At 45.1% G+C, this 26,162-nt stretch overlaps 1 protein-coding gene across 1 annotated transcript; it reads left to right on the top strand.

Annotated features, from left to right (window-relative positions):
• Nucleotides 1-15,015: 15,015 nt before the first annotated feature.
• On the top strand, nt 15,016-25,877 carry apcdd1l (adenomatosis polyposis coli down-regulated 1-like). Its single transcript, XM_068594910.1, has 4 exons — nt 15,016-15,394; nt 23,104-23,284; nt 24,186-24,705; nt 24,845-25,877. Exons 1-4 carry the CDS (start codon nt 15,307-15,309, stop codon nt 25,616-25,618), a joined length of 1,563 nt encoding a protein of 520 aa, XP_068451011.1. The 5' UTR covers nt 15,016-15,306; the 3' UTR covers nt 25,619-25,877.
• Nucleotides 25,878-26,162: the final 285 nt, after the last annotated feature.

Here is a 26,162-nt window from a genome sequence, read left to right as displayed (position 1 = left end):
ATACTTTCTCTCACTCCCCTCCCTCAAACTAATCTCTGTCTCCCCTCGCTCCTCATCTCCTCCCCCCTTTTTGCTTTGATGTTCCTTGTCAGCATCACTCGCCCGTGCCCCCCCCTCCCTCTCCTCTCATCCCTCCGTCCCCCAACACCAGACACCCTTGTTAGTCCAGATTACAGGGTGCTGGAGGGAAGCAGCCACACAAAACAGTAATTTTTCCATTGTTGTCGCATGAAAATGGTGTTTTTATGTGTTTGAAGTTGGTTGGTTCACCCAAATAAAAATGAAAACAAAGCCTGGAAGATCTGTCTGATTTTGAGAAATCCATTTCTGAGATTTCTGCCGCCATGCCCATCACATTACCATCTCTTCACAAGCGCAATCTCCTGTTTACTCTCTGGATGACCCGCCGAACACTTTGAGATCGTTCTTCTCTTTCTACTGAAGAAATAGTTCCTTTTAAACACTTTGACTTTGAGCAGGTGGTGTGCACAGCTTTGAAGTGAGAGTCACTAGTTGAGCACAGATTCGGTAGTAGGACAGAAAATGATGTGAAAAGTTTATTGCTGAAACATCTGTCGCCAACACACAGGTGCATCTGTAAAAATAAATAAACAGACAGCGGTCTGAGACAACGCAAACAACTTCTCTTGAAAGAGAAACAGTAGTGCCAAGTTAAAACCAACCGAAAGGGATACAACCCGAATCGTACGATTTATAAATGGTGAATGGATGCAGCTAAATGGCATTGAGCTTAATATTTGCAGTCATGTTCTTGTAACCTAAAAGTCCCAAAGTGTTTTCCTAATTAAGTCTCCCCCTGAAAGTTGTTTTGTTAATGAAATTCCACAGAAACCCTTTATTCCCCAAATCCCCTTGTAATAATCCAAAGACTTGTAAAAGAACAAGTGAGATTTCTTAAGCGGCTAGACCGCTGCCATGGAGCTTTATCCCCTTTAAAGCCCTGCAACAATCTCCTTATCTTCAACCAGCACACACCCCCACCACATCTACACCGTCCACTCTACCCCAACACCCTAATCTTGACCCCAGCGCCCCCCCGCCCCTCCCCCGCTTTCTCCGGGCCGAGTCACTATAACGAATGCACCCCCATCCTGAAGCCCAGCATGCCGCCGGGCCGTGATGGATGTGCACATCACAGCCGCAGTTTACAAAGCCTCGGTGAATACAGTGCAGCCACCCCAGGTCCTGTCAGCTGAGTCCCCGCGCTGCGGCCCTCGACGCTGCGCGCAGAGGGGCTCCTTGCTAGCAACAGCTCTTAAAACCCGATAGTAGAGATGGTGGAAAACCTCATCCATAAATGTCAACCCCCTTCCCTCTAGCCCCCACCGCTAACACCAACAGCAACCATGGAGCGCTTTAGTCCGCCCCAGCACTTTACGGGGGTCTTACATGGGAAAAACTCTGGTGTGAAATTGAAGATGAATTGTCGTCACTTAAGAATGCGCAGCAGAGAGGTGGAGAGAGTGATTGCTTATTTTGTTTGTGCAATAAAAAATCTTTTCTCAACTTTTTCTTCTGTAATGGCTTTGTTCATTCCTCCAGCAGCAGGCCGTTAAATTGTAAATCAAACGGGGATCCTGAGGCAGTCCGACGTATCGCTCAAACAACAAAGCCTCCATCAATAACCCCTCACCTCTGCACGAACTGGCCGAATATTACATTGACTATCTATTTCATCCCATTCTTAACTCTCCACAAGCCAGAGCGGAGCACCCGGACCGTAACCTGAGCTCTGCCATGATATTGCAACTCCCCGGACAGGAGTTGTGTTTTTTTAGCTGTGTGTGTGTGTGTGTGTGTGTGTGTGTGTGTGTGTGTGTGTGTGTGTGTGTGTGTGTGTGTATAAAGTAGGAAGTGGTGGATTGAGGAACAGCGTCAGACCCTAAGCCCCAAGATCAGCCACCTGTGTGTTATCAAGGGCAGTCTGATAATTCCCGCTGCCCTGTATCTGCCCTCTTTGCCTCATTCAAACACACACACACACACACACACACACACACGCTGATGTTTGATCTCACGTCACCGGTTTACTCCTTGACACAAAATGCACAAAATATCTCCATAACTCAGCCCCGCAAACACACAGCAGATGATAAAACATGATTATCTTTGCAGTCTGTCTGCTTTTGTGATCTATTTCTATTGCTGGGTGTCATTATCAAAACGCAAATCAAAATACGTCTCATGTGTGAATTTGAGGTTCAGAGACCTCCACCTCCTCCAGGCAGCAGAGAAAATAAACCCACATCACTTCTGATGAGGGGGAATTTCTTCCAGCGCATAATTCAAACGCATAGAAAAAAGCATGGGAGCAGGTGAAGACCTCGAGATGAGAATGTGAGCCCACGCTGTAGTCTGTAATTTCCTCATCAAGAAGAAAGACATTCTGTCACAAGAGCTGCTTCAATCCAAACCACATCTCAACAGGTAATTAGACATCAGCCGTTCCCTCTCTAACCGAACATACAGCACGGCCTTTTTGGAGCCCGAAACGCAGGAGCCAGCATGTCAACCGCGCGCTGCACCCGCAAACCACCTCAACACTTAATTTGGAATTTTTCACTTGCTCCCTCCGACCTGTTTTTGCCATTTGCTCCTGCAGACGTTTCCAAAAGGGGAGGAGGGGGGGGGACTCTGTTGCCGAAACATAGGTAAACCTATCCAACAAGGGAGCCCATTCTTTTGAAGGATCACTAAATTTCTGCTGTAATTTAATTCCTGCGTGCCTCCTGTCCCGTATCATGCCTGCACGTCTCCGAGGTACAACGCCACAGTAAATAATGGCCTGGGGCTGCACCTCTACTTGCCAGGCTGTTATTCCTTTACAGTAGAGAAATCATAGAGGGGCTGCAGTCATAAATATACATCGTCCAACGGCTCTATAAATACTCCACAGATGGGAATTATGGCCGTGCAGAGGCGTCTGCATAAATTGAATACGGCAAAGGCGCCTTGGAATAGGATGCTTATTGTTATAGTGAAGTAACATTGTGCAGAAGAAAAGCGAGAAAACAATCGAGTTTGGACTAGAAAGAACTGATTTGGGGAAAACAGAGTTAGTGGACAAAGCAGAAGAAATCCTCTCAGGTAGCCCGAAAAAAAGATAAAGTGGAAACTTTGGGAGATAATTAAAAGTGCAACACTCACCCTGGACACTAATGATGAATGCTAATCAATAAGTTACATTGGCTGAATGTTAAATACACATAAATGCTCCTCAATTTTGTTTTTAGAGCCCCAAATCACAAATTTTTTGCAATACGGTTTTACAATCTGATCACTATCTGACACCCGCTATGCTAAAGTAGTTCATTCAGAAGGGTTCCCTTGACAAAAACATTTTACGTAAGTAGATACAGACGGCTTTTGAGGACACACGTTTAAGGAAATCAAGCCGTGAATGGACAAGAATATGATTTTGGGGCCATGCTAAAGCTTTACTTAATGCTTTACTCAATGGCAATGCTAGCCCGCGGTAGAATGTGGACCATGTTAGCTATCTTAGTTGTGTGCATTTGTACGCTAACATGTGCAACACAAAGCACAGCTGAGGTTGATGAGCCATTCGTTTTTTTTGCAAGAATTTGGTCATAAACCAAAGGTTTGAACACGAGATGAAAAGTCAAAGGTTCACCAACGTTATTATCCTAAAGGGAGCATGAACATCTGTGCAAAAAATTTCATTGCTATCCATCAAATAGCTGTTGAGATATTTTACATTTTACCAAAGCGAACTGACCGATTGACCGAACTCCTCCTAAATGAAGCAACGTCTTTCCTTCCACATATTCTCCCTGTATTTTTTTAAATAATTGACACAAGCAAAGATGACGAGAAAGAAAATATGTCCCTGATTTACTTATATGTATATTTGTATGCAAAAAGAAGAGACATCTTTGAGTTCTGAGAAACGTCGATAACCGTTGTAGTCGAGGAACTATTGATCCAAACTGAATCCTCCTCCTGGTTTGCAGACTTGACTTTGCTCGCTTCTAAATTTGTGACGATTCAAACAAATCCTGCATCTCGGTCTTAGTTCCACATCACATCCTCGGACCCCACCCTGGTAACCCGACACCACTTCCCCTCTTCAGGAGTGAAAGCAGGAATGAAATCTATCGTTTCCAGATCAGTGGAGGAGGGCGAGTGCGAGGAGGGGAGCGAGGGGCAGCGGGAGGAATAGCGTGACCTTCTTTGATCCCCTCTGAAGGTCTTCCTCATTCCCACCCTCCCTCCCTCCGCCCGCCTCCTCCACCTCTCCCATGCATGGTGTGGCCTGCCAAGCACCTGTCTGCAGGTATGAAATTAGAGAGAAAGACATTCAGGGTATTTGCCTGCACACAATGTCTCCACTGGTCTCACCTGCCTGTCCTCATCCTTGCCTCCTCTTATCTCCCCCCATCCTTATCTGCTCTCACCACATCTGTCAGCGTCCATAACTCAAACCAACTTACAGACTTGGAGTGGTTGCAAAATGGAGGCAATGATGATTACAATCAGACAAGAGGATCTACAATTCAGAGGTGCTTGAAACCAAACACGCTCCCTCTTTCTCCTTTTTCCTTGAAAAGAAAGAATAACCGTCTCTCCTGAAAACCAGTCGGTTGTTCACGCTCAATTCAACGTTTTCTTCAGCTCCTTATCACCTGCTTAGCATGAAGAAAAGCCAGAGGATGGAGAGGATTTGTCGGTCAAAGGAAGAATTACCGCTGGTCGCAGCTGAAGGAGAGAAGAAGCTGCAGACCAAATTTGAAAATAAATTGTATCAGTGGGAACGGATATGAACCTCCCGGAGCACAACTTGTCTGTGTTAGTATGGAGATGGAGCACTGCCAGTGTTTAGACAAATCTAAACATATCAAGGTTTATTTCTCATGTTTGACAGTTTCTGATGTTTACACAAATTAAAGCCACATTTTCTCTATCCATCGCTGATTTTCAAGATATGGGGAAATCCATGCTTCGCTGGATATTGTATTTGATCGATTGTTCAATAACTTTCTTGTTGGAATTGATGTGTTTTGAAGATTATGCTAGTCCACTCCCAGAATGATTTAACTGTGATGGATTCGACCACACTTCCCAGAACTGTCCTTCAGTACTTTGTTGGAACGTAACATTGCAACATCACAACCTCCCTGCAATCACGGAGAAACAAAGCATTCATAAGGTCTTTCTTGCATGAATGCGCTACGTCAAAAATGCTCCCGATGAGCCAAAGTGGACCACAGTTCACGCTAACGCCACGAGCTGCACGGCAACACGCACTGCTCGACACGCGCTCATTCAGAGACACATGAAATCAAATAAAACTACAAAATGTAAAGATAACAAGACATTCACTTCACACATAAAGGTAACCTGTGCCAACCTCTTGTGAGTATTAAAATACTCACAAGAAATTTTACACTTGAGCTTAAAACTAATGCATCACTGACGTAATAGAGCTGTCCGCCGTTGTATGTTAAGCACATTGTTGTCACCCCCGCATTGCATTGTGGGACACAATTGCAGTCATCGTGTCCAATGTGTGCACACAATACTATTTTACTGGAACTAGTATGCAATTCATAAACTACCGGTTTCATATTAAGGTTTCAGTCATCACAGTTCAGTCATTTCCATCATGAGAATTTTTTTTTTTTTTTACTGTTTTATGGATCCATGGATCTAATAGATGAGTTAAAACTAGATGCCTGATCTTAACATGGAAGAAGCGTAACTATATATGAATAAAATGTTATATTTGAGCTTTTCTTTGGTATGTATAGCTCTTTTTGTTTGTATGTTGTTTTAAAGACCCACAATGAGGAAAGAGACCCGCCCAAAAGCCGCAGTTTAATTCAAGAGCTGGGTGTGAGTGACACAAAACAGCAAAGTTGTCACCATATGACCCCCCAAAAATAGGTGATAATTTTCTGTGGGTTCTTCTTTACGAGTGACTCCTTTCACAAAAACACACAGTCATTTGAACCGTCGTCCATATAAAAATATTCATTAGCGCTGCTTTAATGAAACACTCCCCATACTGATTTATTCCTTCAATTCCTCACCCCTTTTTTTTTTTTTTTTTTTTTTGATGACGACGCGCTCAATGAACACCGATGATTTAGGGACAGAAAACCTTGAGGGAAGCTTCCCAACAGACCACCATCGTAGGTAGTGAAACTGCCCCCGGAGGTGCTATCTGTGGTCGGGATCAGCTCTCACCTCAGCCGGCCCTCCTCATGTCTCTCTCTAATCTCCCATACTGGGACCAGCAGAGACCTCCGCTGGAATGTGACAAGTCATGAGTCCGCCACTGCTGCATCGCTCCCTCCTGCTCTGTTCCCCCCCCTCCTTCATGCACGGACCTTGAAGCTATAAACCGAAGGATATGAGACACAATAGTAGCTGACCCGGGTCACTTGAATTACTCAAGGTGTGTTTGATTTACCACACAAGGTACAACTGGAAAGGTCTGTGTGCCAGGCGGGATAAATCAAGCAAACGTCACATGCCATGAATCGAAACACATGTTCAATGCAGGAATATGCCCATTTTTGATATTCAAAAATGTGCTGCACACATTACACGATCTGCTATTTCATAGGAGGTGATGAATACGCGTTACATCCCTCATAAATCATCAGCGGCAGTGGGTGGGTTGTGTCAGCGTCTCATGTTAAGCTGTAAAAAAAAGTCTCGCCCCAGGTCTGTGGATTTAATCCGACATGACTTTTGAATGTCAGGATCCCATTTGCAGCCCGGGACCAAATCTCTTCTGCCAGCTGAGGTCGAGTAAAATAATATGTGGGCAGATTTTGGGGAGGGGAACTGATACGGATCCAAATGGCGGATGACAGCGGCAACAGAGCTCCACGCTAATGTGTGTGTTTGTGCGTGTGTCCAATGAGAGAGATGTGTGTTTGTTCAAGTGTTTCCTTTACACGTGTCCGTGTGCGCATGCCCGCACATTCCCCGTAGTGGTAGCAGGAGATCCATCATCTGGGTCAGATTACAAAGCAGTGGGGATCTTCGGTCAATTCCGGCTGACGGATGAAAAGAAGACCTAAGATGGCAGCTATGTCAATAACAGCCGCGGCCTCCGCTGACATCTGCCAGCCTCAAAACCCTCACCCTCTCACCCCATTAGCTCCGTTTTGTACGCTATACCAACCAGATGTGACTCCTGCCAACATCTGTCACAGCCCGTGACCCCTCAACCTCACCGGGGTTTGGTTCGGTCCAGATTTTAGTCCCTTACTTAGCTGAGGTGGGTTTTAAAATAAGATTGCCAATTTAGCTGTAATAGATGGGAATATTTAACCACTCACATCGTACTCATATAATCATTCTTCACCTTCACAGTCCCCTGCCAAACAAGTCCCTAAAAATTGCGAATCGCACAGTAAATTCTCATGAGCTTAGACGCGCATCATCAAAAGTGTTCGTGAAAAGTTGACTTGATTTTTTTCCTCTTTTTTTTTTGGTGGGGGGACGATGACGTTGCAAAGTGTGGGTGCAAAGCAGCATAAATCAAGAAAACCTCACCAAGCATAAATTGAAACACATGTTCAATGCAGACACGGGCTCATTTAAACATTAAACTAACAAGAAACACTTGTATTCAGTTACCGAGCGCTGCACACATGATAATGGATCTGAGCTATTTCACAGGGGCTTAATGCAACTTGAGATATGATGATTATATGGTGAAGAACATCAACATTGGAGGCTCTGCAGAGAACGGTTAGAAGACGGGTGGTCACTTCTTTTTTTCTTGTAGGTAGCACATTCTTGAACAAGAGGTGGCTTTTGCTATCTATAATCTCTCTTTCAACTGAGAAGATACGAGTAAAGCCAGAGATATGTCACATGCCGTGATGTGATCCAACTCTTAAGAAGTAAAGATAGCGATAGAACAAGTGAGGTGTAAAGTTTCCACCTCCTAGTCCTCTCTATACAGCATTACATGCTGTTGTATATATTCACATCTATATACAGTCAACTGAGAAGAAGGAGACTGAACAGCCAAAGATATTCACACTGTACATGTATGCAACGGTCCTGTAGTGTACATATATCTTTAAAACATGACACTTTTAAAAGTTGGTAACTTGATTTGACCGACTCTAAACGGCAAATATGTTCTGCTGTTGATGAAAGTAATGAACTTCTCTCAGGCTGCCTGTTTAGTTGGTGGTGACTAAACTAATATTAGTTTTTTTCATTTCTTTTTATTTACATCGAAAATGGAAGATCAACTTGTTTTTGGTATCATCTGACACTACAAGAGCAAATTCAACCATGTGGCAACAAATAGTTGGTAAAAAAGAAACGGCAACCCACATGTGTCAGAATACACACAGTCCACTTGTAGCTTCTGTTTTGTATTTTGAACGATTATGCAAAATCCATTTTATTTGCATGGAACACAATTTAAGAAATAAAGCCAAAAAACCATAACTGAACTAAAACTAAAACAGAAAGGTTGAGCTCTAGCGCGTGCCTGAAAGGTGACAAGTTCATCTCTGAAGACACAATATCCACATTCATCGTGGAAAAAAATACAAACGTGCCCCAAATAGGTAATGAAAAGAAAGAGTAGAGATAATGTTGTCAAGATATTGTTGTTGTATAAACAGCAGGGAGCCATATTTTGTTGACCCCGTGGACACAGACCTTAATATGACCCCACCCTGTCAGGCAGTGCGTCTTCATGCGTTTTGAGGGAGTGTCTTTGAAGGAAGGGCTGGAGGGAGGGGCTTACTTTTACCTCACATAGTTTAAATACAAAAAAAAATAGCATCACCCTTATCCGAGCCCCGTACACAACATTTTCTGTTTGGGGGAGGAGTTTCGATCGCTCGGCGGTTCAACAGTTCAAGTGTTTTTTTTTTCTCTCGACGTGCAAAAAAAAAAGTACAAAAAACATTTTTGACTAAATGGAGACGGAGACTTTTTCAGAATTGGAGTGACAGTGAAGCAGTTGTGGCAACCTGCAGCCTGGGAATAAATACGCCTGTGGCTGATTAACATCTGTTAGCGATCAGTGCTTCTGAATTTCTGCTCCAACTTTTCCTCGAGCGTAAATATCTGCCAGAGACGCTCCATCTGGCTCACACCGTCAGTGTCATGAGACACTTTGCTCTCACATTCAGACGCTTAACCGGCCTATCTGTGCCTCAGCTGCCTGTGTTGCTCTGAATCACTGTTGTGTATGCGCGGGTGAACTGTCCTTTATTCATGCGCACGTCGGATTTTGTTTATGTACAACATAAGGACGACAACTATTGGAGATGAACCTTCCCGTGGAATCCAGTTAGCCGGTCAGTTCGGTCAACTGGGACCTATAAATGTATTTGGTGACAGCTCAGTGTGTAAAACCAGCACACAGCTCTCACAGCTGCTCCACATGCCAACCTCTGGAGCCTCGCTGGAGGGTACTTGTGTGGTACTTGTGTGGGCGATTGTTTGCGAAAGCAGCACAGTAGCACGAAGAACAACTCTGCCTCAAAACTTCTGTCAGCAGCTGCATAACTGCTTCATTAGCCTCTCATTGTCCGTAAGTGTTACAACGTTAGCTCATCGTTTGTGGCGAAACACTTGAAATACAGACCCGGACTGTTTGGCTGATTCTAGTTGTTCTGTCGCTGCGATTTTAAAAACAATCAAGGATTTTCTTTGCTTCAGTTCTTAGACAACTCTGAGCCAAAAGACTGCACACAAACATCTATTATGTCAAAACAACTCCAATATACTTCATGTAAAGTCTGTAAAGGTGGGTTTTGTGCAGGGAAATGTCTTAGTTCACTCTTTTGATGTCTTGCAGAGTGATTGAAAAAAAAAGCTATATATAGCATAATGTCAAGAGACGTGGATGTAAATTCACACATGCTGCTGAGAAAATAATACAGAGCTCTTCTTCAAATTAAAACAGTACATAAGGGGGAACTCAGGCTTCTGATAATCGAGATGTTTTATCATAGTTTGAGCTCTGAGAAGACAGCATCCTCTTTAGAAACACCAGCAGTCAGACGTTCAGACACAAAGGTTGGCTCGAGATAAAATAGTTAATCAAGCCCTTTGATACCGCAGGCTGATCTCAAACTCTAGCTTTATCTAAGAAAAGTAATATAATTATTGATCCCACAAAATACATTTGAATGTAATTGTTGTAATCGCAGAAAAGCATTGTTGGTGTTCGGTGTTCAATGTTGACTTATTTGTCACATAACTTCCACCAGTTCCGCAAATACTCAAACCCTTTTTATCTGAAACTATGTTTTTGTAATTCATGTGATCGGGGATCCAACAGTAAGTCAACCAACTTATCATAAGAAAGACGGTTTTAAAAATAATTAAACGCGTATGGTGTGCCACTACGTCTGAAGGCAAAAAGACAAAATGAGGGGTGAAAAGCCTGCTGAAAAAGAAAGGGGCAAGACGTAACAATGGAGAAACCGCTGCACATGTCTATGCACTCTCGAAGCCACAGGCTCGAGAAATAACACTGGAGTTGTAATAATCGTTTAAGGGAACAGATGTGTCACAGATGTAAACACATCTTTCTAACCAATGATGACTGCTTGAAAACCGACAGCACTACGATAGTAGATGGTAACAGCTCTGCCCTTTGGAATATTTGAACCCAAGTCGAAGTAACGATGGCAGACACGATGGCATTCCTCCTCTCGATTGCACTGTAACGTGTTTGGACATCTGCAGCCGGGTGGGATTACGACGTCTCAAACACGGTGGCTATCTTTTCATCAGCACATTGAGGAAACATCAAAACATCCCAGAAACTCAGACCTCTCCTGATTACGCCACCCAGCACTGTCAACAACGTGAGCTACACACTGTTCAACAAACCAGGACACCAGTGACCCTCTGGTTAGGTTTCTTCAGCAGAGTGAGATTGTACGGACAAAGGGTGAAGAATAATGTGCAAATGATGTGGGTGTCTTTCTTTCTCTGGCCGTATGTTTGGAGTTATGCATCGTGCAGATAAGAGGATGTGAATGTGTGATGATTAAAGAGCAGAGGCCTATCAACAGCAGGCTTAGCGTGTGTGAGGCGGTGTGTCGAGAAGGCGAGCGCATATCCTGTTTGTTAACCACACAGTCACACACACACACACACACACACACACACACAGAAAGAGAGAGACACTGAACCACCATTGAACAACAGAGGAAGCAGAAGGCATGTTGCACTGTGGGATATGATTGTTTTCAAAGTTAGAAGAAGAGAGGAACAGGAATGCAAGTGAGAACGTGTCATCAGGAATAAATAGTCGTGATGTATTTGTTTGATGCAGATGGACTTTCAGCCACTGGAGGCGCCATCGGCTCGTGGAGTGACCAGAAAGCGGCTCGATCCAAACAACCAGACCACAGAATGACCACCGTGAATAAACCCGGTCTGAAGTTCTGTGGGAGTGTGCAGTCCATGTGTATGGAGACGTGATTATTCAAGTGTGTGCGCGTGTGTGTGTGTGTGTGTTGATGTGCAGGATATGTGCCCAACCAAACACACACACACACACACACACACATACACACACCACACACACAGCCCACCGTGGACGATAGCTTGCGCTCGGTGGAGGAGTATTAGTTACAGGTTTGAGAAATTATTTGATTATAAAAAAGCACCGACTGTGTGTTCTTAGGCAACGGGTGCCAGCTCCTGTATGTGTGTGCCAACAGGCAGAGGCCAGTGTGTGTGTGTGTGTGCGTCTGTGTGCGTGTGCGTGTGCGTGTGTGTGCATTCCTGTGAGGGTCCTGAGTGGATCAAAGCCGCTGCCACCCCAGGCAGTGTCCTCCTGAGGGAGCCAGCTGTCAGATCTGGGATCAGAGATCAGCGGCGTCCGTCCTCCCGCCTCTTCGCTCTCTGTGGGGTCCGTCACAGCAAGTTAGCACTCGGCCAAAGGCACTGATCAACAATTAGATTAGGCTCTCCCCAAATAATAGCTGTGACCACTGGCGGAGAGGATTGGACCGTCCACAGAAGTAGAGGCCAAAGAAAGAGTGCTGTCGTTTTTTATTTTCAGCAGTAGCATAATAGTTATGATAATACAACTACTACTAATAATATTGTACCGTCACAACTCTATTCTTGGTTACAGCGTTAGAGTTAATATGATGGTTTCACTCTTATGTCTTTTTTAAAACATGAAACAACGTTTTATAAAACCCCCGATATTTCCCTAAACAGGAATGAAGACACATGGACTCAGGATGAGACTTTGAAACTTGTCAGAGTCCGACACTTTGTACGCTGTCCACCTCCAGTTCCTGTGAGGTGCAATAGTGTTGCACTTCTTTCACTCAAGGATACGTTGCCGATGAACATAATACAGGAAAGCAGTGACGCTTCTTCCCACAACGTATCTGGGGAAACAAATGATAATGTCTACTCTCTGTTGGAGACGTTGGTAAAACATTATCGGAAAGGTACAATAGAGAAAATGGAAATGGACAAATCTTGCAGCAATTTTAGTTTGTTCTTAAGGCACCCATGTTGGTATCCACTGATCAAAACCACTTTCTTTGAAAGTAAAACTGAAGGTAAGTGCCCCCCAATTTCTCCATTGCACCGGAGGTCGGTCTGCAAGATGTCAAAATATAAATCACGGCGAGGGATGACGGCAAAAAGTAAAAGAATAAACGACCAGATCGTAAAATAAAATGAAACCGGATCATCATCGCTTGCGTAATACCCATCCATGTGGTGTTTCATGACCTTGAGAACGTGGCACGAGACTGTGAGAAACCTTTCAACATACAGCTTCCAGGGAAGAAGAGATTTCGGCGGACTTACAGTTGGCAAAGGATTGTTAATATAAGCAAGATGATGCATTACACATCTTCCATATAAAACACGGCACCGGTGGTAAAATGACTCAGCCCTACTGCATTGGCTATTGACTGAGTGTGTGTGTGTGTGTGTGTGTGTGTGTGTGATCATGTCTGGAGTGCGCGCACCCCTGACAGTATGTGCCAGTGCTCTGGTCAGCCCACCCGTCGTCAATGTGCTGCCAACTTTCACTTGGCAGGCACTTTGAAATCTTTTTTTTTAAATTTTTTTTTTTAACCTCTGCGGTGGTCAACAATGTCAACAGCTCCGTCAGACCACATGTGTACGCAGAGCATATGAATCCGTGTGACTGGAGCGCTTGTGTGTGCATGAACCTCTCTAATAGGATGCGATATGGGTTTGTGCAAACGGGGTGTGAGCAGCTGCTGCAGGTTTGAGTTTGACTGAATTAAAGGGCCACTTCACCCATTTTTCACACTCGGTGGCGTCTTGCCCTGTGCAAAAGTTTTGAAAATATTGGCCTCGCAGATTTCTGCCTCCATCCCAATAAAATGGAGGTGAATGGAATTTCATTTGTGGTTCGCCGACATTAAAACATGGCGTTTTCCCAGAAACGGCGTTCCCATTACGCTCAATAAACCACAGGCCTCACTGTCCACAGTTTTCATTGGGACTATTTCTTTGGTCGAAGCGAGTTCCAATGAAAACACTCATGCAGACGAACCGGGACAATAAGAGACGTTGCTGCGGACTTTTTTTCGAACTCAAAATTAAATAATTTTATCCAATTACAAACTCATGCTGTGTAACCAAATATTGTTCAACCCGACGGAACTTTATCATAAATTTGAGAGGATATAGTGTCCGAAGAGCAAATATTGTTGTGGGCTGAACTTCGGAGAAAGTGATGCACAAGACATTCAAAAAGAAATGTCATATGATTAAATGTATTGGGTTTCAATATTTAGATTGTTATGTGAACATTGTATGGCTTCAACAAAGAGGTGTAAACTGCTAAATATTATATTTGATACTATCACATGATATCAACAAGGAAATACAAAGAAACCGGATGTTTAAGGGTTAACAAACAAGTTGCTTTAAAAATACATAAATTCCTCCATGCATTACTTATTGAACCAGTAAATATTCAACTAACTACATAATCAGCAAAAGCAAACATTTAATTATTACAATGTATTAGTTATAAGTGTCAACACGTGATATTAACACATGTAGAAGTAGAAAACAAGACGTAATAAGATTAAATCGTGTTTACTGTTCAAATCCAGGTGATTCCTGAATTATCAGGATAACGTCGAGATAAGAACACACAAAATATAAATAAGAGCAGAGAGAACAAACCCCACAAGTTGTCTGTTGAAGTAATGGAGCATTACTGTGGATATGGGAATTGTAATGTAATCACTGCATTTCAAATTGCCATCCCTTACACCACTTCTAACTTATCGTTATTAACTTATCGCAATTCTTCAACTTTATTGGGGCGGAGGCAGGAACCTCAGAGATGATTATCTCAAAACCATAAATTATCTTGATGGCTAAAAACCACAAAAGAGCTACGGTAGGTAAGAAAATATGTTGTTATCTTTTGGGTTGTTGTACTGTAATTCGGGTGGAGCAACTCCTTTTTAGCAACTGCCCTTTTGCACCTTGCTCTAAAAGCTCCACCGTTTGCTTTTGGAAGTTTGAAGCTCAAACACCCTCTCCACACACACACACACACACACACACACACGCACACACACACACACACACACACACACACGCGCACACACACACACACACACACACACACACACACACACACACGCGCACACACACACACACACACACACACACACAGAAACTTTCTCTATCTCTGCCCCCCCTCCCTCCATCTCTCTCTCTCTCTCTCCCTCTCTCTCTCTCTCTCTCTCTCTCTCTCTCTCTCTCTCTCTCTCTCTCTCTCTCTCTCTCTCTCTCGCTCTCTCAGCCAGACAGGAGTGCACACAGACAAAATACTCCTCACACACACACACTCGCTGCACACGCATCGAGTGGAACAGATCCACAGAGCCGCACAGTAGTGAGGCAACGGTGTGTGATTGAGAGAGGGAGAAAGGGGAGTGGAGAGAGAGAGAGAGAGAGAGAGAGAGAGAGAGCATTTACTCTCCCTCTCTCCCCACTTGAGGACAGCAGCAGTGTGGAGAAGTTGCATGAAGCGTGTGTTTCCAACTGGACTTTTATATCAAACCATGGTCGCCAAGAAGTGGAGGTAGAAGAAGAACAAGACAAAGAAAAAGAAACTCCCAGCTGGCTGAAGGACACCGGCGCTCTGAGGGATTACTGGACTCTTCTCACAAGTGCTCGTGTCATGGTGATATCCTGCATGACCGTCTCTTGCTGACGTGAAGGAGTCTGTGTCCTGGAGTTCCCAACGATCAAACTTTGTTTACTGAGCCGAGGAGCGCGTGAATGAAGTGTGTGACGGACGCAGGAAACATGTTGAACGGACGTTTCAGTCACCTGTTGAGGGGAGTCTGGATGCTTTGGCTGTGGCAAGGTGAGTTCAGGCACTGTCTGGTGATGTGGATGACGTGTGTGTTACTCCAGCTCTTTAAACAGCTTTTTGAATCTATAATTTGCCTGAATTTAGGTCCATAAATTGCACGGATTTCCGTCCAGTGAATTTGTGCAAAAGTTTGATAAAGATTACAGCATTTCAAATATTTTTTTTGAAGAAGCTTAAACTGATGCTGGTGTTTCATAATCACATGGTCTATGACTCCCAAAAAAAAAAAAGGTTGTATCCCTTAGTATACGACTAACTCTAACTAACCTTATAGTTAGAGTTAGTCGTCTTAAAAGATTGCAGCAGATTTTCGCCCTGTAATCCAAAGCTTCTCCGCTATGAAAAGAAAAAACCAAGATAAACGCTCTCTCATGTGAGAAATCAGCTGAACACTTGCAGATTTAGTTTGAGGAACACATGGCAGGACACAGAGACACACAAAAAAATGGGAAGAGATTACAATTACAAGCAGGTTATTATGTCATTTGTCACAATTCAAATGATTTGCAGAGTTCAATATGTGGATCAGCGCTTTGAAAACCAAAAACACGGCCTACGCTGACGTTACACTTATGAATAGCGGCCTGTGTTCCCTCCTCATCTGTGAGTCTTCAAAGCGACAGTCGGAGGAGTCTTTAAAGAAGAGCTCTGGCCGGTGCCTTTAAACAATGGTTCCCTCGGAGCAGAGGAGCGTGGCCCTGGAACTAATGTTGCCATTACGTTAATGGCTAGAATAACAGGACACAGCCATTACTGACTTCACCTCGGGCTGCTGTGCGGAGCTGATTGTCCAGCCGGCGCGGCCTCAAAGGCAGAATCGCAGCGTTTTGCCCATCAGGGCTGGTTAAGGTGATGAGCGTGGGCGGGAGGAGGCATCTGCCCAGTTATCACGGAGAAACCCGCCTCCCTCGTCCCTCCCTCCATCCATCCCGAGCCGCTTCAGTGGTGGACTGGTGGACTGGTATCTGCAGGATTGTTTTTTTGTTTTTTTTTTCCTTCCCCGCTCAAGTCGAGAGGAGACAGGCGAGGTTGAGCTGGCGTGGCCCTGACCAGATGTCAGAGGGAGCGGAGCAGTTATTCACCCCGAACGGAGCAGGGAATTAATAAGGAGTTAATTTCAGGAGCGTGGAAAAGTGGAATTGTTTTTAATTCAGGAGAATTTTTTGACAGGTGTGATGTCATTTCCCTGAGGGGAAAAAGCTTCCAGAAGCAGCGTACTTTGAACCCAAACTTTTATCTTTGAAGCTACAAACACTCAGTTCTGCCTCACTTGATGAAGTGAGAAAGATAAAAGTGGCCACATGGAATAGACCACAGTGAATGTTTGGATGAGGTCTGGTGGATTTCTTGGACAAACGAATTTCCTGTCATGGGACAGTGAAAGTATGAAATAAACTGGACTGGATGGGAACATGTTGTGATCCCACTATCACAACTTTGTTTTCCCCCCAAAAAACCCTTGATCATAAACATACAAATCCAACCTTGGATGCAGTGCTTGAAACAGACCAGATCTCCCAGAACATCTCCAAACCGAGCTTTTGGATGGCGGTGAAACTGAAGAAATGTCAGCGCACAGGCATCAACAAACCATCAACTTCTCTCCGTCAAATATCTGCATCTCGACTGCCTCGGCTGTCCGTCAAGACGAGATACACGCGATGCGCGTCAAGAGCTAATATAATCAGGAATCCTGGTGCAGCACAAAAAAAAACAGCTGAGAAAATGGTGGATGTGTTGGCTTTATGTGGCAGCTGTTGTACTCATGGTTAAGGTGTGAGATGCAGCATGACGATGTGTGTGTGTGTGTGTGTGTGTGTGTGTGTGTGTGTGTGTGTTATTGCTTTGCAAACAGGAGCCAGAGTTCGCTAACCACAGTGGAACTGGCAGCAGCGTCCGCTGGGCAAAACCTCTGTAGATCCCTTCTCTAAATAAACGAGGCCGCTGGATTAACCAGCTTACGCTGTGATGAAAAGACAACAGAAGGCCGACCACGAGCGAGCTGCCCCGGGAACAAGAGGGAGACTCCTGGTCCGGGAGACCGGCCTGCGAGATGCATGAGGGTTCAAGCCCGGAAAAATAGAAAGGGGGACTCAGGGTTAGAATAACACAACGGACCTCATGTTCTTTGAAAGACTTCGAAATCAACCTGACCTCCGGCTGACTTTGGCGACCAGGAAGGAGGGGTGGGAGTCAGAGAGAAGCATGGCACCGCAGCAAACGCTTTACGCTTGAAACGCTTTTTTGGTTTGGATGTGTGTGCTTGTGGATGTTTTCCCCTGAAACTATAGTATTTAGTTGAGAAGAAGACTTCTCTCGAGCTGATGAAGGCCAGTAAAGCAGTCAGCTGGCTGCGTGTGCAACCACAATGTTTTCTACTTCTATACGTGTTAAATGTAGAATGTGTGACATTTGAAGGCACTTTTGACAGAGCTGGTTTAGCGACAAAAGTCAAGAGTAATGTCACTTTGTCCAGGTGAAAACAAATCCAACAACACACGACATCTTGTGTCGAGTGGACTGCAGACATCCCTTGTAACGGGTCGCAAGCCAAATAAAGTTGGGAATCACTGTCTTATAGCACCAAGACCCCACAATCTGGAGGAAAGCTCTGCGACTGAATAAGCAGCTGTGAACAGTGAATAATGTGCAGCAGTCACATAAGTATGTGGAAGCAGGATCTCTCAGCTACTGCAGCATCACACACAGCAAAAACACATGCACCTCACTAATCTTGTCATCACAGCTCATGAAGAAGCCTCACCCCTCCCTCCGTCCCTCCCTCCAAACCCCCTCAACCTCCTGACCAACTTCATGCACCTCATCAACCACTGACAGTCACACAGAGAAGAAAAGAAAAAAAGTGAGACAAAGACGAGAAGAAGAAAAAAAGAGAGAAGGGCGGAATCTGAAATCCATCCGGGAGAAATGAGCCGTAAACATCACGGCTTTTTTCATCATGGGGAAGGGGCAGCGGTAATCCGTGGAGGGGGAGGCGGGGCCAGGAGGGCAACGAGCACTTTGGGGACAGTTTTGGAGGGTTTTTGTCCGGCAGCACTGAGGCAAAGAGAGATGACACAGGGGGGGTTACCACGCTGCAAGAAATGAGATGAGGATGGAGTAAAAAAAAAAAGAAAAAAAGAGGAGGAAACCAATAAAATACTGGAACATGGAGTAATTGGCACTGTTGTGCCATCGTTTTCATTCACCAAGAAAAATGTTTCTTTCACCATCACTGCCTCCACTTGGGCAGGTTCAATAAAAGCCTCGATAGAAGCAGCTATGCCGCAGACAGAGGTGTCTCTCTCTCTCTCTCTCTAATGAACGAGGCACAGGGTTGACTTAAACGTCAAGCACTTGATTCCTGCTGCGAGCCCCGAATCTGGGACCTGGTTTTCTTGTTTTTTCCAGGAGAGCTCCAAATAAAGAAGTCCATAAAACTGTATTTGGACTTTGGCGCTGTGGATGAGACGTGAGACGCGAGAGAGGAGAGCGAAGGCCGCCAAACCGTAATCACAAACGCAAACAAACAAACAGAGTGCAGCCTGGAGGTCTTTTTATAAATGGTGTCCCTTCTGCAGTGTGTGCTGCAAATCAATGTGTGCAGTGTGTGTGCGCGCGCGCGTGTGTGTGTGTGTGTGTGTGAGACAGGATGAATATGGGAGCTCAAAGACAGGTTGATTACTTTGGCCGCTCATCAGTCGACGGCGTCGTGGGCCGGTGGTGACGACAGACTGACCGTCCAGACCACACGCAGGTCACGGGCCGCTGCGCTGACCCCTTGTGGGAGAGTCGTGATACTGCGTGATGAGGTGGGGGGTGAGGGAGGGGGAGGGGCTTGAGCGTTGTCGTTGCCTTCCTATGTAATTCAAGATTTGAAGTGTGTTGTTCAGCTGCTCCCCACGATGACATCAGGATTACTGCAGCAGCGCAGAAAGGCAGAGAGACGGAGAGAAAATTTGGCTGTAAAACTTCCCCGCGTATATAAATCAGGCTTGCACACAAACAGATGGGTCTATTTTGCTGTCAATCAACATATTAACAGCCCTGGCCCACGTGAGCGAGACGATGCATCACAAGCGGCCTTCGCCTCTCTCTCTCTCTATGTGTGTTGTTGAGGCAACCCAAGCGGCATGTGCGCATCAAAGGTTGTGTCCCGTTCTCTTTAGCGGTGAGGTCCACATAAAACAACAGGCAGGGGCCCATGTGAGCATTTAAACAGTGTGTTAATACTCACCAGTAAGAGATCCCGTAGGAGCTCCCAATGTAAGTGAAGGGGAACACAATCCACAGTCTTCGGTCTCTGCATAAATGTATCCCAAGGCTTCAGTCCGAGTTAAGTAATTCAAGTGAGTCTGTTTTTAGGAGTTCCCTTTTTGTGCCTCCCGAACAGCGTTTCCCTTCAAAATGACCATTTGATTTGAATAACTTTTACATCTAGAGCCACACATTAGCTTCAGAGAAACAATTGTGTTTGCATAATGTTCATAAGCATTGCTTCAGGACAGAGTACACTTTAATGTGGGAAGAGAATCATTCATTCAAGGGAGTCTTATTTTAGTACAAAGTTTCCTTTTTGTGTAAAAGATTTCAGCTAATCATTGACCATAAGGCTTTGGTGAACTAAACACACTTCTTGACATTTTACCCTATGAATCCATGGAGGCCAGTGAAATGCTTTGACTTAATTGAGTAAAACCTCAGCCTGGAGTAATTTAAGGAAACGTTTGGCGTTGCACTTCATCAGTTCTGCATGTGTTGTGTTTTAGTTACGACGACGTAGGAAGCTCGTTGTTGTAAAACAGCATTTTGTTACATTTTTTCCAAGGCACACCTACGTTTTACATTTGTATACTAATGTGCTATTTCATTTAAAGCATGTACTGTTGTATCATGAAGCTCAGTTTATACTAGGCGTGTCTAATAAACTGCCGTGTGAGCCTTTCATTCAAAATGTAACTATTGGCTTACGTCAGATTTATCAGTTTTACAGTAAATGTTATCGGTAAAAATACATCAAATCTGTCTCTGAAAGATGTACAATTTTGTGACAGGGAGGTGCAGACTGCATCAATAGGGAGGTTTCATGGGCCCTTGTGTGCAATAAATCAGTGGGATCCATCCACGGGTAAAACTAATAATATCTGACTGCCCATGTAGGAAGTGAATGAACTAAAACAGTCCCCGTCTCCTCCAAAGTGAGTTCGGGGTTGGATATTATCATATGTATTACAACATCGCCTCACTTGTGGTTGGAATAGGCTCTTTTGTAGAGGAATACTTTAAAAAAAAACAACCCACGATCAGCAATTTTGTTTTACTAAGCTGTGCCTTTATGAGTACTCTTTTAGTAAATGCAACCATATGTCCAACTGGAATAAGATCCAAGCGAGGGAGCGGGGCTGGATGACAAGTGACCTTAAGAAAGACTATAGAAATGTTTTGGCAAAAACAGACACACCAAATGACTCCACATCACACACTGCGAGTCTCGCCTCTGTCCGTTCATTGCACCGTAGAAGAGCAACCGCTTCGGCGACATGTTGCATGCCGCTACCAAGAGTGGATAACCCAAAACAGGCCGACTGGATGACTTGCAAGGATCAGTGGAAATTGTATTAATCCTTATTAGTATTTCTGCTCCGAGCTCCCCCGTGGGAGCGCAGCTGGGTCCGACCGAGCGGGTTCCCTCGCCAGCTGCAGTGACATGGAGCATAAACAAACACATCAGCGCATGGGGAAAATTGCAAACATGTTTCAGTGCCTGTGACGGGAAAAAGAAGTATTAATCATATCAGCAAATTGACAGGAGAAATGTGCCTTGAGCTTTAATCTGTTTTTGTGGTTTGTGACTTTATAGTTCCATCCAAATTCTGCATATGAGTGTGTGTCCATGTCTGTGTGAGCATGTGTGTCCATTTCTGTGTGAGCATGTGTGTGTGTGTCTGTGTGTGTGTGTCAGGTGGAAGGCAAGGAAATGACTGTGCTGCACACATGTCTGTGGTTGTGGTCAGCATATGGGAAGCATTCCAGGAGTGAGGGGAACAAAAAAATATCCTCCCTCTGACACTAACAAGGTTTATGAACGCCGATCAGTCCGTCCGCCATCTTGCAGCCTTTAACGGAAGAAGAAAAAAAAAAGTAAAACGTCAGACACTTTCCATTCAAAGAGAACAAACTGATCTGAGGCTCAACAACTAGCTCCCAGCGCAACTGGAGGCTCGACAGGTGATGTTCTCCCCGAGCGCGTCTAAAGTCAAATGTGAGCGAAGCGGAGTGAGATTACACCCGTAAAGCTGTCTGCCACAGATGACCTTGAGGAAAGTTGAGAAAGTGAGAGCAAGAATGCCAGAGCTATGAGGATAACGGGGAGCAGGAGAGAAGAAACATGGGGAAAAAGCAAGCTGAATATACTGACTTTCACAATTACTCTTATGGATGAGAAGATTGATAGCGCTCTCATATTTGTCTGTTAAATATAAGGCGGGAGTCAGCCGCTTGTTAGCTTATCTGAACGTAAAGCCTAAAAACAGAGGGAGACAGCCAGCTTTAGAGATTTGTGACCTCTGTCCAAAGGTAACAAATCTGCCTCGCAGCACCTCTCAAGCTCACTATTTAACATGTTGCATGTCATTTGTTGAATCTGTACCAAAAGTACGAATTCACCCTGAAGAATAAAAGTGAGTGGAGGCGTGTGAAATGAAAAACAGGAGGTCAGAAAGACAACAGGAGACGGCGGCGTCTGTGAGAACTCATCCTCCTTCGCCTTTTGACTGTTGTTTTGGGAGAATGAAACTGAAGCCATAATTTCACACACATTGCAGCGACGAACCCCAGTGGGTTTCCTGGCGTTGCGGACATGAGGGTACAATCAGAAAAATCCTCTTTGTCTCAACTGAAACCAGATCGCAGCCCTGCCGCGTCGACATCACACACACACAGACACACACACACACACACACACACACACACACACGTCTCTGTGCAACAACAAAAGCCAAGAGTGCAGTCGTGATGACCCAACGACAAGCAGACTGAATGCAGACGTGACCGTGCCATATCAATAAACGTTATAAAATGATGAATATGAATAATGCTTTCATTTAAATTAAATTAACTGTCAGTGTATGGCACAACTAAAGCGAGAACGTTCATCATAATAAGTGTTTTTTGATTCATATTATCAATAGATGTGTTTGGCTCGGCTATTAGAGCTGTCAGAGACCCAGCGTTTGGTTTATCTCACTGATAGAACTGCATATATATATGTACATATACCAATAGAGCATGCACTTCTGCAAACACACTCACTCACACACATTCTGCCTCCGAGCAAACCCCCAAAACGAGGCCTGTGTGTTGCAGCTGCCGGCTGATTGGAGTGACAAGTTTAAACTGTCTGCATCGTGGCCAACGTCCAGATCCACAGCTATGTATGGTTTCTATAGCACCCGCTCACCACTCATTACATGGAACATTTACCAAAATTACAGCCCTGGATCAGCATGCAGTCAACCAGAAGAGTGTTTAGGGAGAAGATCTGAATATTCCCTCATGGCTGTTATCCATTTCCTTCAATTTCTGATGAAGGAGGCCGTTAATAATCTCTTAGCTGAATCATTCTGGTGCAATGGCGCCTCCGTGTTTATCGGATTGGACACTGTTTACTCACTGTTTTCTGACTTTCCTGTTCTCTGTAGTTGTGTTTGTGGCTGGGACAGGGAGTAAACTCTGGGAGGTGCCCACAGCCTCCTTCACTTCCTCCTCCAACCTCAGTGAGAGCCGGTGGGAGCCGGACTGTCAGTACCGCCACCTACAGGACCGGGTGAGAATCACAGCGGACGTCCCCCCAAGACTGGACGGCACGTGGGTGTCAACAAGGTGAGTTTTAAGCTAAGTTGTTGTAGCCATGAAGTGCCCAAGCAAGGGTTGGATTATTAGTATTTGTAGTTAAAAAACAAACATACCATTGTCTTTCAGAATTTGAATTGAAGCAGATGTAGACCTGAGATGTGGCTTTCAGTCAGACTGGAATCACAAAAATGCAGACTTGGGACTGGTTTTCAGGACCTGGTTAAATGTTCTATAAAAATATAATTATATTAATAATAGATCACATGCCTACTTGTCTGAAAGATGTCCCTCATAGTGCCAAAAAAAAACCCACAATCACCACTATGAAGTTATACTGGCCCACAACTTCATTTTTTGGGTTCACTCTCACAGCTTTCATCTGTGTTCCTTCCCAGCAGCAGCAGCAGGAAACAGTTTTCGGCTCTAAATGGCTGCGGTACACCATCCGTTTAGCATCAAACGACAGGCAGGTACAGTTAGAGACTGTAGCCGGTGAATAGAGCGGAGCATCTGGCAATTAAATAGCAGGATATTTCCCTCCGGAGTTGGTGGAGACCAAAAGCGGAGCTGCAAGAGAGTGAATGACGCACTCACTTTGTCAGAGACACGACTCCAACTGAATGATCATGTTTATGTTAATTATTGGATGTGTAAATAAGCAACTCTTTGCTCATACATTTGCCATATGAACCCTTTAAGATGACATGTCAGTGATGGGCTTAACATGTTTCTGCTGGCCCACAAAATCATGGGAAAATAATTTAGATTTTGATAAGTTTACCAGCTTTGAAAGTGAAATGTTAAAATGTGTAGCTTTGTTCTAACGACCGCTTTTGCCTGAAGTCAACTGGAATCAGCTTTTCACGACACAATTAATCCCTCATCTTACTTAATTGTTCATTCAACTATTTCATCCCCCTGTGTTCAGGTGTGAAGTTCGGCCCGGTCCAGAGTTCCTCACCCGCTCGTACACCTTCCATCCCAGCCGTCACTTCCAGGCCCTGCAGCACTACTACACAGACAGCAGCTGCGAGGACCCGGCCTACTCCCTGATGATCAGGGGCAAGCTTCGCCTGCGCCAGGCCTCCTGGATCACCCGCGGGGCCACCGAAGCTGAACACCACCTCAGCAAGGTGGGCATCGTGGTCCACAGCCTGGCGGCCAAGCAGAGGCTGGCCTCCATGCTGCCTCCGACCTGCGTGGGTCTGACCCTGGGGAGAGTTGTGCCAGGGAAGCCACACGAGCTGTACAACACCCGGGCAGGGAGGGGGTGTCTAGAAGCGCTGGGCTTCTCAATGATGGAGATGGGAGTGATACGGGTGGAGACGCAGCACCACAAACATGGAGGGAAGGTCCAGGAGCTGCTCTTGGGGGACATTCACACTGACTGGACACAGAGGACTCAGTACAGACCAACAGGGTACCAACAGCCTCTGCAGAACGCCATGGTGAGCCTTTTGGTTAGACTTTTCCCTGAGCAAACATCTACATTTCACATTTGTTTGTATCACAAATTTCACATTTTACATGGGACTGGTTGACTGGATGCTAAATAAGCTGGTCTCTTCTCTTCTTGTCTCCTTGCAGCATCATAAGCACCCCTGCCCTGTGTGTGCTCTGGTGTACCGCTCTTCAGAGCAGCGCCCCCCGGTGTTGCACCACAGCGCGGCAGCTCCATTGTCTTTGATTGGCCGCTGGGTCAGCCACCGCTGCGAAACCCGTCCCAATGTCCTCTTCCTCACCCGAGACTTCACCTTCGACCCCGAGCAGCACGCATGGCGAGGTGTCTACCGACACTACTCGGACCCCGTCTGCTCTCTGCCCACCTTCACCCTGCGAGCCTCGGGCCACTACGCTCAGGGAAACCCCTCCGCCAAGGTCTCGGGAGCCACTGAGTTCGTCTTCAAGGTCACCACGGTGAGAGTCACGGCTCTGGAGGAGTCCACAGCAAAGTTACTGAATGGGACGAGGGCCGGAAAGTGTGGTCGAGCAGGAGGTTGGGAGATCGGTGTGGAGCAGGACTTGGCCATGACAGATGGGTGCACCCTGCTGGGCATCAAGCTGCCACATAAGGAGTTCGAGCTCTTCAAGACGGAGCTGGATCACAGGAAACACCCACTGCTGTTCATCGGAGAGAGGCCGACCGACGGGTCCAGTCCCGACCGACCACAGAGGAGGCCCACTTCCTTTCAGGCTCCCATGGAGCTCTGCAGTGCGGGGGAGACTCAGCCTTCACGTCGCTATGGCTCAGGTTTTAACAGCAAGCAAGTCCAGTTAGCAGCCAGTGGGACAGCGAGACTGGCTCAGCTGGTGTTACTAGTGCTAGGATCTGCGCTGTGCAGCTGGTTCTGTGTTTATTAGGGACGCTGTTCACGAATCAAGTCTGTTTCGCAGCTGAAGTCATTGATGGACAATGTTTTCTGGCAGATTTCTTTCACTCTTCCTCCATATGATGATGACCAACATGTGTGATGGTCAAGAAAAATCATGAGACACTCGGGAGAGCTGAATACATTTTGATATCTGGCGTTCAGATGCTGCCTGTAGGTTCACTTTAATGACTCTAAACTACAGCTGCATTTCTACCTAAAACTAATCTGTATATAAACCACCAGTATATACAAATGTCATCATTTCAGTATGTAAAGATATATTCTTTTATACGTCTTCTTTTTCTATAAGGATCAGATGTTCTCACGTCACAGCTTAATTTCTTGTCACATGATTACTACAAAGCAGGATCACAGTGTTGAAATGTTGATCGGTTATTTCCACACCAAACTCAAAGCCATAAACTTTTCAGCAGACTTCACACCAGAGCTAACTTCCATCCCAGATGCAGTATAACTATAGCACTTTGTACAGAACATAGTTTTCTCAATATCCTGGAGAGAAAAGCTGAGAC

This window comes from Clinocottus analis, unplaced genomic scaffold (genome assembly GCF_023055335.1).
Source record: "Clinocottus analis isolate CAN_PGR_092001 unplaced genomic scaffold, fCliAna1.0.p SCAF_3, whole genome shotgun sequence".
Lineage (NCBI taxonomy): Eukaryota > Metazoa > Chordata > Actinopteri > Perciformes > Cottidae > Clinocottus > Clinocottus analis.
This window is presented reverse-complemented; position numbering and strand designations above follow the sequence as displayed.